Below are 15626 nucleotides of genomic sequence, written 5' to 3'. Positions count from 1 at the left end.
CTAACGGGAGTCCAAGGAATCTTGCTGTTTCAACAGGGGTGGACCATAATGAAAGGGGTGTTAGAGGCGTTGGTTCCACATTACAATTAAAGAGGTGGTTGGTGTCATGTGGGGACACATTGCAAGCGGGGCATACATTTTGTATATCGGGGTTGATTCTGGATAGGTAAGAGTTTAACCTGTTATAGTATCCAGAACGAAGTTGAGCAAGAGTGACACGCGTTTCCCTGGGGAATATGCGTTCCTCTTCCACAAGTTTGGGGTACTGTTCTTTGAGCATAAAGGTCCGACGCCTGTTTGTGGAGTTCACCAAGGACCTGCTTGTTTTTTTCTGCTTCCTACGGCTGGGTTCTCAGGTGCCGTATTTCCTCAAAATGCTTACGGAGATGACTCCTTAAGCCCTTAGGTGGTGTTGGATCATCAATCAGATGTCTGTTTAGATGCCCAGGTTTCTGGGTATTCAACAGGAACTGTTTGGTTAGCATCTCATTTCTCTCCCTAATGGGGAGTATTCTCGCCTCATTATGAAGATGGTGTTCTGTGGACATGAGAAGACAGCCCGTGCCGATTCTGATAGCAGTATTTTGGCAGGCCTGTAGATCCTTCCAGTGGGTAATTTTTAGGCTTGGCGACCATATGGGTGACGCGTAGCACGTAAACGGCTGGCCAATTGCTTTGTATGTAGTAATGAGCGTTTCTTTATCTTTTCCCCAGGTACTGCCAGCAAGGGATTTGAGGATTTTATTACGGCTCTGGATTTTCGGAACAATTGCGGCTACGTGCTCACCAAAATTTAGATCCTGATCAAACGTCACACCCAAGATTTTGGGGTGTAGGACAGTCGGTAGCGTAGTGCCATCGACGTGGATGTTCAAAATGGTCGACATTTGGGACGTCCATGTTGTAAATAAGGTCGCGGAAGATTTAGTCGGTGATAATGCCAGGTTTCGCGAGGCGAAAAAACTGGAGAGATCAGATCATATAAGAGCATTCATTCACTACGGTGAGTGACAGTAAGCATAAACGCCTTTATGAAATTTCTGTTATTATATAAAGGTGACTGAGAATGTGAGTGACTGCGACGCAAAGTGTCACGACGTCATACATTATCTGGCCCTAAATTATATCAAAATGCTCCCGGAAATTTACCCGAGGCACAACAAAAAGCACATTTTTTCCTGAAGATTCTGAAGTAGTCCCTAATGGAACTGTTTCTTATTTGCACACATCATAACTGGACTAGTATATAATGAGTTGTGAGTTAGTTCAAAGCTATTTAGTTAGACTGCAGCGTTCATACTATATATATGAGTCCATTTAAATTTGTATTTATAGCAAACAAATTTAGTTGTATCTGAGTCTTACACATGCATGTATGTGTGCAAATAGGTATCATTTTGTCCCTGCTTTTTCGTTCTTCTCCTTCCCAACCACCATTTAACACTACGTACTAACTCTATTCGATTTTACTCACTTCACTTGATTTTACGCTACTTGCACTTTATTTTTATTTTTTTTTGTATTTCTTTATCATTCTTTCATTATTATCTAGATAGTTCGCTACCGTTTCAAAGCCATTTTATTATACTTGAAACCGTTATGTGTATTCATAGCTATAGCTAACTTACTTACTTAATTACAAAAAAGCGGAATTTCTATGGCACTTGGCTATTGTAGAACGAGCTTAATGCCTTTTCTTACAAAACTTTTTTTTTATATTTTTCTTTGAAGTAATTGGCATTGTTTGCTGCTGTTGGTAGTTAGAGCGCACAGTGGTCTAAGGTATCGAGTAAAGTGGATCACCTACATATATTAATATTTACGAATGCTATGTCATATTACATCAATAGACGAAGGGGATGACGAAAAAAAAAAATATTGGAAAAGGAAGAAAGATTATGAGAGGTGTAGCGATGGTGAGGAGATCTTTCACCTTACCTGCAATAGAGGTAAAAGTTCACCTGGTCTTAATTTTAAAATTTATTTCCAGGCATGATTTTGAACAAAATCTATGGTATGTTGATCCACTGTAGTAAATCACAAAGAACTTAAGCGAATATCCTGCTTTTAATAGAAGTCAAAAGTGAAGCATAGAAATGCAGTTTTCGTTTGGCAAATCAGATGGCTTCTCCATGAAAGCACGGAAGTAAATATCTTCGCATAATACTTCGTGGTTGTTGTTATTAGCCAACTGAGCGAATAAAAAGAACTCACTGGGTAAGTTAATACGTTTTGCCATGTAATATTGATTGATAAGTAAGGGCGAAATAAGAACTTATAGCTGCATGAAAATTTAAGAAGCTCAAAGCTTCTCAGGGAAAGTAAACCTTAAAATCGAACTGAATAATTTCAAAGGGCACCAGATAGGATTAGCCCTAGATTGGAACTTTTTCATGCAATGAGATTTGACAAAATTCTTTATTTTTCAATATCAGCCTTTATTTTTTTTATTTTAACTTTATAATTTATTATAAATTTGAAAATTTGGGTATTTTAGTGTGGCCAAACAGCCAAAAGTCTGATACATTTTAGGAAAAAAGTGCGCCCCATTTCCCTGAAAACAATCATTTTCTGACTCAATCCCGTCAGAATAACTGGCACTTAAATTTATTTGGCACACATGAACCAATAGTATGAAAGGATCTACTGACTATATACTTTTGAAAAAGGGGGTCTTACGCCACTGGAAAGAGTTGTTTTCTAATAGGTTTATGACAATTGCTTTTGTGCCCAAATGGTGGCCCAATTTTTGGAGGAAATTTGGTACGACTTGGCCGTTTAGAAGAGCCAGCAGACATCACTCACACTTCGATCACGGAGCTAGTAGTGCCGGGCTTGGTGACCGATACCAAGATCGAGGGGGCAGTGAAGACGTTTTCTTAGTTTAAATCGCCGGGCCCATGTGGTATATTCCCGGCTATGCTACAAGTCTCAAGTAGGGCGGTCGGGGAATGGCTTAAAATAATATTCGATGGGTGCATAAGACTGAATCATTTACCGCACTCTTGGAGAACTGCTCGTGTAGCTTTTCTACCAAAGGTGGGGAAGATCGGTCACATGTATCCCAAAGACTATAGACCCATTAGCTTAACATAATTTCTGCTCAAAACCTTTGAGAGGCTGATAGATGTGTACATAAAGTCCAACGTGGATGAAAAGCTGCTCTCCACAACACAGCATGCGTACACCAAAGGCAAGTCGGTAGACACCGCATTGCATAGGGTGGTAATAAGCATAGAGAAATCCGTGGAATATAAGGAATATGCTCTAGGAGCCTTCTTGGACATTGCCGGGGCTTTCCATAATGTCGCAAAATGGGCGATTATGGATGATCTTAATTACATTAAAGTACATCCTGCCTTAATCAGATAGATCGGCTGCATGTTAATGTTAAATTGCAGAAAGATTACATCACAATGGGGATTGTACGAGGCCACGATATCAGTGGACAGGGGCACGCCGCAGGGAGGGGGCTATCACCTCTGCTGTGGACGCTGGTTATCAACCAACTGCTCAGGCAATTCGATAAGGCACCCGTTAAACTTATGGCTTACGCAGATGACGTTGCAATTGTCATAAGTGGAAAGTGCCTTCCAACGATTAGTTCTTTGATGGATCGGGCGCTTCGGGATATTCATACCTGTGCATCTAATGTCGGGTTGAAAGGCAATGCAGAGAAGACGGATATGGTGTTGTTTACAAAGAGGTACAAGGTCCCAAATTGGACCAGGCCTAAATTAGGAGGGATGACCTTGCAGGAGAAGCCTTGCACAAAATATCTTGGAATTATCCTAGACAGTAAGCTGTCATGGAAGCTCAACGCGGAGGAGAGGGCCAAGAAGGCTTCAACTGCACTCTATGCATGTAAAAGAATGCTGGGGTGTACGTGGGACATATCGCCATCTCTTTCTTATTGGGTTTTTACAGCGATTGTAAGCTCTATTCTATACTATGGAGTTCTTGTTTGGTGGAAAGCCACACAAAAAACAACATACCTCAAAAAATTAGAGGGGATATGCAGACTATCGATGATTAGCATTACGGAAGCCCTGAAAACAACCCCGATGGCTGCATTGTATGCCATTCTGCACATTTCACCCGTAGACCTGGTAGCAAAGAACAAAACATTAACGACCGCAACCAGGCTCGGTGCTTCGGGACAGCTTGAGCGCCGAACATATGGCCATAGTAGTATACCGTCATCAATCACAAGACGAACAGACTACCTGATTCCCTATCTGCGCTTCGAGCGAGATCTTAAGGCCACAATGGCGGTGGACGGTTGGCGCAAGGGTGCGCAAATGGCGGAAGAGGCGATACATGTGTACACCGATGGTTCCAAAGTAGTGGAAGGAGTAGGGTCTGCGGTGTGCTGCGCTGATCCGGAAATAAGCAGATCCTACAGGCTACCGGATTACTGTAGCGTTTTCCAAGCGGAAATATTAGCCGTAACGAAAGCAGCAGAAACCCTGCAAGAGAATAGCTTAAGCTGAAACCGTGTTATTTTTTATATTGACAGTCAAGCAGCAATTAAGGCAATAATTTGGCATAGCACAGCATCCAAATGCGTGTTAGAGTGCAAGCAGTCTCTGGAGGGAATCGGGACAGGGATAAGCATACATCTATATTGGGTACCAGGGCATATGGGAATAGATGGGAATGAACGACGGACGAACTAGCTAAAAAGGGCGCATCCCTTGAAGCTTGCTCCGTAGACGTCCCAATTATATTGGGCGAGATTAAGAGAAGGCGAGAGGTGCACATTATAGACCAAACGGGAAAGGCGTGGGTTCAAGCGCGGGGCTGTAAAGTGTCGAAGATTATGTGTAGGTCTTACAACCTTAGACTAACACAGTTGCTTCTATCATTAAAAAGAGAGGACTGTAGACTTATGACGGGTATTCTGACTGGACACTGCCTTCTGGCGTCACATGCCTTTAAATTAGGCTTGGTCAGTGATAGCAGAAGTAGGAAGTTCAGCTATAAGGAGTGATACAGCTGTCAGATCTAGAAACAGCAAGTGGCTTAAGCCCTAGGAAGCTTCTAGTATTTGCCAAGAGGAGGGAGTTATTTTATAACATAGGTCCTAGTTTTTGATAGGGGTTTTCAGTTTGGTCGTTAAAACAAATTTATGGTAACACTACGGACTCAATCAGTCTATGTGAGGTCCTCATGGACCGGCCACTTCAACCTAACCTAACCTGGCCGATGGCCTGCTTATTTATTTTTTAGTCGTTATAAGTATAGGGAAATTGAACTTGACCGATGATTTTATGTAAATGGAGCATATGAGTCTAAGTATTCTTTGTCTTGTAGCGATAAAGACCCTCCCTGAAGGTTTAGGAGTATCTGGTTGCAAGAACCAGTAAGATACTAGCCCGAATAATTGAACACAATCACATTGAGCTGTCTAGGCTATTTCTGGACAATTTTGAAAAACAAAAAAAAAAAAAAAACAATAAAATTTTTTCGTAATAGGGTTTCGGTAGCATTTGGAGCCTTTTTCGTGGCCTTTTAAAGATAATTTTGGGAAAGAGGAGGGGGTATTTTGGTATAATTTCTGTTCTACTAATGGATGATTTTGAGATCACTTCCGCATAATTTCGCACTATTTTCGGACTCGGTTCCGTATTATTCAGGAGCTATTTGCTCATGGTTTAGGGAAAAATTTTGCGAATCTTTCGGATCAATTAGAGATGTTTTTGTCAGTATTTCACTGCTAATCTCGGATTATTTTGGGATTGTTTTTGAGCTCATTTCGATCTAAGTTTGGCGCCTCTCCAAGATTGTGTTCTGTATAATATCAAGACTATTTGGGAGCTATTTCGGAGTAATTGCAGGGTTGATTCGGAATGGTTTCGACACCGTTTGGAAACTATTTCGGAATAGTTTCTTGGCTATGCTTAGATAATTTATTGATTTGCGATTGTTTGGATTAAAGCTCGAAAATATCTCGGAATTGTTTTGTTAAAATTATCGTTTCATTCCGGTACAGGTTTCGGAATAATTTTGAGATGTTTTTGGGATAAGCATAAGATAGTTTGGGGATTGTTATTTCATCTTTTGGGTTTGGTTAACAGGATAGATTCCGGATTATTTCGGCATTGTTTTTGAGGCATCACATTGGAGCTGTTTCGGAATAAATTAGGGATTATTTGGGAATTTTTTTGGGAACAATTTCGGAGGTATTTCTGAATCTCGGAATTGACTTCAAACTATTTTCGGATTATGGTTGAAATAAGCGCAAAGAATGTTTTGAGGCTTTTTCGGAGCTATCTCGGGACTATTTTCGGATTGATTTTGCATAGTTTTGGAACTATTTCGTGAAAATTTCGAGACTATTTTCTAATTATGGTTGGAACCAGAGCAAGATCATGTTGGGAATGTTTCGCAGTTGTTTTCTGGATCTTTCTGGAACTATTTCGGAAATTTCTATATGAGGGAGTTACGATGGAAATACTTTAGTCTGGGGATTATTTAGGGACAGTTTTAAGATCATTCCATGATTATTTTCGAATCACTTAATGACTATTTCTAAATTGGTTCAACACTCGGACTTTCGGAGCTGAATCGTTTTGGGGTTGATTTTGCATAATTTTGGAAGTGCTTTGGGATAAAATTGGTACTACTTTTGGATTGTGACTGTAATCAGTGCAGAATCGTTAAGCCTTTTATCTGCAGTAATGAGTGTATTTGAACGATATAACGCACTATGTGACTGATCTTCTCAAGTTTTGAGAATATCTTGCATAACAGTTCTACAACATAAAACTCGATTGTTTACAAGCTTTATTGACATATTTTATCTATTACAACAAATGGTTAATGGAACATGAAGTTATACCTGCATATCACCCGAGGACATCGCTCTGATAACTTCATTATACTTCTTGATGAGTCAATCTCTTCTCCTTTTTATATTCATAGGAGGTATAAAAATTAAATAAATTGTACGCCCCGCCAACAAAAATGTAAGTATGTTTATAAGTAAGCTGTAAGTTTGTTGTATAATCACATAAGTACGTAAGTATACTTGTATATACAGATATGATAAATTAAGGTGCAAAAAATCTAAAGCTGGTGCTTGTTTGTTTGTTTATAACATTTATACCAAATTTTTATTGTTGCGTTATATTTGGATTATTGTTATTACGTTTACATTTTAATGCCATGAGCTGTCATTCTTGCTGTTGTATGTTGAGTTTAATTTTCGCTCTAAACACCTAACTACATACATGAATATTGTTTAAATTATGGTTGTTGTTGGAATGTGGTTTTTATGTGTGTGTGTTTTTTATGAAAGTGTTACAAGTTAAGCGTGTGCAAAAAACTTACCTTCACAGTGAATCCCATTGCCGTGATAGCCGGGAAAGCAGGTACACGTGAAACTGCCAAGCGTATTGATGCAGTGCGCAAAAACGTCACATGGACGATATCTACATTCATTTTCATCTGGAAGCGTGAAGGATGAAGCATTAGATTGTTTTTTGTTTTTGTTTGATGTGCAATAAGCAAAGTGGCGTTAAATCTAATTATTGTTGTTTGTTTTATTGTATTAAGTTTAAGTAGAATGATTTTTTTATTTTTCCTTATGCTTATGTACTTATGTAGGTATGTATGTAGTTTTTGTTTTAGCCAAAGCTCTACTTGATTTTATAAATTTTAAAGTATTACAATATTAATTCTTTTAAGCACTCTTTGTTAAGTTTTAATAGATTTTTTACTACAATACTTATTAAGTTAATAAAGCTCATAACTACGTATTTTACCACATGTTAAGCCTTTTATTGTTTTTTTTTGCTTTGACCAAATCTAGCATTAACATTTTTAATTTGCATCAATTTATTTTTATAGCGAACTTTATATTTTTTTTTGTCTTATTAGATTTTAGTGTGTTTGCTTAGTTAATTATCACTTATTAACTTTGTTGTGCATCTTAACTTAACACCAGTTTTTTATATTTACTGTTATTAATTTATTAATAGTTATCTAAATAAACCGAATTATTGCTTGAAGCTATAAAATATTTTTTTAATTAAATTCTTACCTTCGGATTTATTAAAGTTTACGTACGCTAAATTAAAGATAATTAATTAATTAATGAAAGGCGCGATACTCATCTTGATTTTTCCTAAAAATTGGTGGGACGGGATCTACTTGTTTTATGCCGTCTCCGAACGGCATATGCAAGGCAGAATATTTTTGTCTTACATCTTTTTATGGCAGAAATACACTCGGAGTGCTTGCCAAGCACTGCTGAGGGGCGACCGCGCTTAGACAAATTTTCTTCTAATTGGAAAAACTTGTTTCTAAAATTTTAATGTTACTTTGCTTGAGGCGTGAACCCAGGAACTTCACTGTGGATGGCGGAGCACGCTACTATCACACCACGGCGGCCGCCGTTAGAGATTGAGCTTAATAAAAATTTGATTGAATTAATTTACTACTTATTAGATTTATGTATGAACGCAACATAATATTCTAAATAGTGGCGTAAAAGCTTAAGAGACTTATTGTTTTTAACACGCCCTTAGCCTCAATTGTATGTTTGTGAGTATATGGCTCTCCTTTGGGTTAGGGCCAGTGGCTTATTACTCTTAGAATATTCCTCCAATTTGAGTGCTTTCGTATAAAAAAGTATTGGGATTCGAAAAAGTACCCGGCTGTGAATAAGTACCCAGTTGTTAAAAAGTACCCGGTTCTATAAAATTAAAAAGTGCCCGGTTCTATAAAAGTACCCTCATCTAAAAAAGCGCCCTGATCGGAAAAGGTACTCGGTTCGAAAAAGTACCCAGATTTGAAAAAGGACCCGGCGTTAAGAGATACCCGTTTATGCAAAAGTTATAGATGCTCACAACTATCCTGTTCCGTAAAGGTATCTGCTTTTTAAGAGTACCCGGTTCTAAAAAGTACACGGTTGGGTTTATTATATGTAAATATGTTGCTACGGCAGAGAAAGCAAAAAAAGGCAAAATGCTTTACCCGCCACTAGATTCACTCATAGGATACGTGGATCTGAAAAATTATCCGGTTTTTGAAAAAGTACCCTTTTGTAAAAAATTCCATTATATAAAAGGTCCGCTTCTGAAAAAGTACCCGGTTCTTAAAAATTGCTCAGTTTTTTCATACATAAGTATGTCGCTCTGGCAGAAAAAGCAAAAACAGGTTTTACCCACGATTAGATTCACTCCGGTTCTGAAAAAGTATCCGGTTTCAAATATAAGTAGACAGATACGAAAAAGGGGCCCGTTTATGAAAAAGTGCCCGGCTCTTCAAAATTACCCAGATCCGAAAAATTATCCTGTACTGAAAAATTATCAAGTACTGGAAAAGGAACTGTCTCAAAAATATATCTAAACCCGTGAAAACAACCAGTTCTCAAAAAGTACCCGGTACTAAAAAATGCTCTGTTCCTATATAAGTATATTTGTCGCTCAACCGGAAGAAGTAAAAAAGGCAAAATACAAAGCCTCAAACCAAGATCAACTTGATCCATCAGTTAAGTGCGTTAGATAATGCCACGGTAAGCATGCCTGTCATAAAGGGGCGAAAGAAATCCATAGAGCCGAAGGTGCTAGGGGTCAAGCAAATGCTTCCAGTGGCAGTGGGGCGTATATCAGGTGCCTTTATCGAAGTATACAGCTCTTTGCTCTCCAGCAAAACATTATTCATATCCGCAACACTATTCTAAATCTTTGAAGACTAGTTTCTTATTTACAAAAACAACAACAGCAATCTGTTGTGTCAACGTCCTCTTAGTAGAAAGCAAACATCACTGTGGCTAAAATTGGAGGAACGTATGCAGTCGCCTCGGTTTGGAAGACATGCTTTCTAGTAGGCAGATAGTTTCAATCAAGGCTATCATTTAAGCGGTGGTTGGTCAGGGACAATGCCACATAACTTTGATCAATATATGCAGATGTAAGGGGTGCAGACTGCACTCGGAGGGTCAATGCCAGGTAAAAGCTTGGCTAAGTTCTAGAAAACATCTGGTATATACCAAGAAAACGGAGATTTTTTATACCATAAGCCCTGGTAGCTAATTGGTTATTTTCAGCTTGACCCTCAAACAAAGTCTGGTAATAGGCACATTCAGTCTGTATATGGTCTTTATTGAACCTTATCCGTTCCACTTCGCCTGTGATTCAAGAAAAATTAACTCTTCTACATACAGTCTTGGTCAAATTAAAATAGTAATAGGTGCAAACGGTTCAGGAATAACTGAAATCTGAAATGAAATTGCATTTGGCATTGCACTTAATGCAGGGGACTTCATTTTAAAAAGGAGCGTTAATTGTTCAAGTGTAAACAACTACGCGATCCGCTTGCAGCTACAGTTATGAAATATTTTTCAATTATTACCTATAGGGATTTAACCAATGATAAGGAAATATAACCATGACCTTAAAAGTTTGCCATGAAAATCGAAAGCGTTTGTCCTGCATCCATGAGTTTTAAGAACGTGCTTGTATCCTATCTTATCGTATTCATATTCGACAAAGCACTCATAATTTAGTTTCTGTTGGTCTTCGAAGAAGCCTTTTAAGTTGCATCGGATATAACACCATAATTACCAATAACTCTCAATCAAAAATCAGAGCCCAGGCTCACATATTCGTAATTCTTTCCTGACTACTCCGGATTTGAGCATGAGTCAAAGAATGGATTTTTATTGAAGGCAGCAATATAACGCCTCTGTATTAAAGGGTAAGGAAATGTGCTAAGGCAATGTCTGTTGCAACCCAATTATGTTGTTAAATAAAAAGCTATTACTCTTATTATGTCCTGGGTTACACGCGTGTTTCTGGTAATATGACGGCTGACAACTTTTTTGGATTTGCTGAATTTTGATACAGGTATACCTGATCCTGCTGATGTTAGTCCCAGTCAGTCAAAAGAGAAAATAGATTAAGGGGTTGCAGGTTGGCTAACTGTAGTACGCTTTCACAATTTTAAATCAACAATTAACATACAATGAGTACAAAGAAAATTAATCTTTATACTCTATATCGAATCTCATTTTATAAATCTTTCGCATGATAATTTCTACACATTGATGACTCTATGCATCTCTAATTGCAATTGTATAACAATCTAATATTCATTGACATACTAAATAGTTACTACAATTAGTGCTTAAGCTACATTTTACTGATAAGATGTTAGAGCTTTTACTTTAATTTATTTAATTTTGAGCTTTTTGTTTGCACTTACAAAGCTTTTAGTATAAAAAAGCAATTCTAAAATTATTAATTAAACCTAAACTACAAAATTCTAAATTAAATAATTAATCGTAAACTCTACAAACTCTTCCAAGATCATTTCTTTCATATTTAATTTATGTGACAGTTTAAAATATCTGTTTTATTTTTTCACTTTGGTGAGCTCTAATTGTAAAAATGCCTCAAACACTAACTAATCGAAGGAAATCCTTTTGAAACCAATTATATGCTTAACTCTAAATCTTAATTGCTTAGCCGATAACTACAAAAGAGTTTACGCTTATAATTTTTACATTTGTATGTACATATTCTTACAAATAGTAAATATTCGAATTTATTACAAACATAAATACTCACCTCGCTCACTGCAATTACAACCGCCAAAGCCGTCGTTACAATGGCAGACGCTATTTAAGCAAACACCATTCGTGCACTGAGTGCCATCCTTATCACAGTCATCTGCAATTATGGCGAAAATATAAAAAAACGGAAATTACAATTTAACACCATATAAAATATTGTACTAATTATTTATATTTGTCCGCTATGAGGGCGAGAATATAATGAATGTGTAACTATTATAGCTAAAGAAGCAATTTTTAGATAAAGAAAAAAAAAAAGGTAATCATGGAAGTTGAAAAAATTACAACCTTAAGCAAATGAGTATTTTAGTTATTACTTTAGGTTGGACCAATTAAATTTCGATTAGCCTTAAAACGAAAAACATTAAATAGATTTAAAGTAAAAATAATCAAAAATATTAAAAACTGTTATTTGACTTAATTTAAATTTTAAACTCAAAATTCAACAAATATATTTGTTTTAGTCGTGAAATTCGAAATATGTTTGTGAATATTATAAAAATGGTATAATGACCAATTCATTAACTAAGGCAATTATATAAATTATTTTTTGTGATATATTAAATCCTTATTTTAGTCTCTATGATTTACCGAATAATCAAACACGTCTTTGCGCAATTATTAATATCGATTAATAACTAAAACAATAATGATTATTACCTTTATTAAAATAAAAAATTATACAAATATTGGAAATGGCTAAATAAGCAAAATTAGTTAAATATTTATTAAATGTTGTTATAAGTAAACTCACCATATTTCTTTTTAAACTAAGCGAAAATAAGAAATAATCAATAAAATTTGAATAATTATTAAACGTTTTTATGAAATATATGATAGTATTTAATATTTGATTATTTTAACATTTTTGTTTTCAATCCAGTAATAAAGAAAATGTTTATTTCCAATAATCAGTTAATCGTTTAACTAAACAAATCTAGTTTAAACTAATCAATTACTAATCTTTAAAGCGCCAAATTCCGGTCAACAAGTTATTGAAGAAAAAAGTCACCTAAACATTAACTATTTGTTGTACATTTGTTATTAATTTAGGTGATTAATTACCGTTTTGCCATAATTCAGTGATGGGTGATAAAAAAAAATCAAAACCACAAAAACAAATTCATTGATTGCAAAAATCACATATAAACAAAAACATAATTTTTAAAACAAATCAAATAATTATCATTAATTTTTTCTTATTTTAATGATTACTGAATCATTTCTTTACATTAAATAATGCTAATAATTTGAGTTTTCACCATGCCACTTCTTATAATCACGAAATTTAAAAATAAACAACGAGTTATCAATGAATCAAATGATTATAGGGAATAGTGAGCTAATAAATTGTGTTTACTAATCAGTTGCTTACCATTCATAGGTGAAAAATTCTAAAATTTTTTGCTTGAACCGCAATTCAAAACTAAAAAAGGGCAACTTATTAATAAAAAGGCTACAAATAATCAGATAATCATGTGTTTAAAAGATTCAAAGAGCTAATCATTTATATGTAAAAATTATGAAAGTTAGTCACTATATAAAGACAAAAGATCATTATTGCGTAATAAATATTCTGTTGGGTCTTAAGTCATTATTTAATAGGCCGAACTAACGCAAAACTGTTTAGTTATTTTAACATAGTAGTTATTATAAAAGTGCTGGATGAAATAAGCCGCATCCATTTGAAATTAATTAATTCAAATATTAATTTTTTGTCTTAAATCATCAGTTGATCCATAATTTAACAAAAAAAGAAAAAAAAAACCAAAAACAAAAAAAACAACGAAAAATTCATTTTAATTTTACAAGTCAGAAATATTGAAAATTTAAAAATAGTCAATTAATAAAAATTTATTCTGTAATTAACACAAGATTTCAGTGTTTGCAAAAACAAAAAAAAAACCAAACAATTTTGGTAAAATATTTTAATTAATCGTTCAATTCAGAGAAATTTCCTCAAATAAACAATATACTAATGAATTTCTCAAAATTTTTTTAAATAAATTATTTTTAAACATTATCTTGGTAATTAGTTGTAATATGAGGTCATAATATTTATTAATCAATCATTCAAGTCCTTGTTTAAGGTACGCAAACACTTCTCAACTTGAATAATGCAGATATGTCAACATATAATATTACGTAACTCATTGGAGTAAGGCCGATTACTTTTCAATATTTCAATGTTTTCGAAATTTTGTTGTAATCATCACCTCATCAAACACTTAAATAATTACGTATATGGAAATTTAAATAATATATTCGCTGATTGTCCTTTCTTTATTTAACAAGTAATTTATAAATAATAAAGTAGTTCATTGTATTTATTAATCATTATAATTTTTAATTAAGTAAAATTTTTGGTAGAGTTACGCAATCTGTTTCTTTAGTTCACTATAATCGAAATATTAACAAAAAACTACTTTAATTATTTGACTAATGCTGATTATTGTTCAATATTTTAATGTTTGCAAAAAATGTTATAATCATTAATTTTAAGCCGTCTAGTTAATGTTAAATACGGAAATAATAATGTTATTATAAATGCAATGCATTCACAAAAAAATATTCCTTTTATATTTATTTAGTTAATAATAATTTAACCATTAATTGATTGTTATTGTAAGTCATTTTTATTTGTGATATTTATTTAAAAGTTCTGCTTTAAGTGCTTAGATGCTTACTTAAATTCAATAATTAGGAAATGTACACATAAAAGATTACTCATTTAATTATTGCTGATTATTGTTAAATATATCATTGTTAACTACAATTGTTTCGTTAATCAATCAATTATAAAAATATAATCAAACAAATTAAATAAATATATGATTATAATTATATAAAATAAAATCAATTATTCATATTCATTTTTTATTAAATAAACATTAATAAATAATTATTTAATTAGCTGTTATTATGACTTTATGTAATTTTTTTTCAACCATTTCTTAGTGTTAAAATTTTTACTGCAATTCAGTTAATTGTCTTTATGAATTGAAAGAATTATATGTATATTAAAGAGCAAATTAATAATTTCAAAATTTTAAATCCAGGAAATTACCAAAAGTTTAATCCAAACAAATTTCTTGTAATTATCAGAGAATTTGATAATTTTTGTTATATTTTCCATCAATTAATTTTTTTTATTTTAAAATTTTTAAATTTAAAATTTTTTGCAAATGATCAAACATCATTGCATCTGCATACTGGCGTTGCATATTTACAGAATACATCAACAAAATATGCGGCTGTGCATTTGATATGCCATTGCAAATACCCAACAGCAAAAACTGTAGCATATTTTTGCAACATAGCATAGCAACTCAGCAAAACCATCATCCAAAACTAGTTTTGCAAAGATAAAATTGAAAATTAGAAAAGCTGTTCGCGATCCGTAGTTTATATTTGCTATTGCATTATTTACAATATCAAGTGCAAACATTCTAAACTTTTTTATTATATTGTTTTACTCACTTGTGCATTTAAGCTCCTCTCTCAGCTCATCGGCACCGAGAAAACAGTCTCGCCTGCCGTCGCATAACTTCGATAATTCGAATATTTGTAAATAATCTGTTGAATCATTAACTTGACAGCCAAAATAGCCATCTTCGAGATTTAGAAAAAATACTTCGCCACCAAAACGGCTATTTTTTAAATGCGCTTGGTCCGATCGTATTGTTTTGATTTGTGAATGTACCTGAAAATGGAAGTAAAGGAAAAGAAGAAAATAATAAGAAAATGCAAATTCCAATCGTTATAAAGAGCAGTAAAAAATTAACTTGAACATCGATTACAACTATATTATAAACAAACTTTTTTTACTGCGCTTATATTTGCTAGTGATTATATTGCTGGAATACGGCGATTGCCTCTTGTAAAAACGTCTCTAGGAGCCACACTCCTCTTTATTCTTATTCACTTGAAGTTTTAAAGGCCGAATCGCTCAAAGATCATAACATTCCAGAACTAATTGCACTTGGTTAAGCTTCTGAGCAACTCAGCGACAATCTGAAGTACCTCAAAAAAAGAAAAAAAA

General features: G+C 34.3%; 1 protein-coding gene across 1 annotated transcript in view; it reads right to left on the bottom strand.

The window, feature by feature from the left end:
• dpy (dumpy) overlaps nucleotides 1-15626 on the bottom strand; it is a 307368-nt gene that overhangs the window by 167704 nt on the left and 124038 nt on the right. The window contains exons 3-5 of the mRNA XM_067768302.1: nucleotides 15065-15287; nucleotides 11580-11681; nucleotides 7336-7452 (exon numbers count right to left, since the gene is read on the bottom strand). Coding sequence (XP_067624403.1) covers nucleotides 7336-7452; nucleotides 11580-11681; nucleotides 15065-15287 — 442 coding nt within the window. The remainder of the gene's footprint in view (nucleotides 1-7335; nucleotides 7453-11579; nucleotides 11682-15064; nucleotides 15288-15626) is intronic.

Source organism: Eurosta solidaginis, chromosome 2 (genome assembly GCF_040869045.1).
Source record: "Eurosta solidaginis isolate ZX-2024a chromosome 2, ASM4086904v1, whole genome shotgun sequence".
Classification (NCBI taxonomy): domain Eukaryota; kingdom Metazoa; phylum Arthropoda; class Insecta; order Diptera; family Tephritidae; genus Eurosta; species Eurosta solidaginis.
This window is presented reverse-complemented; position numbering and strand designations above follow the sequence as displayed.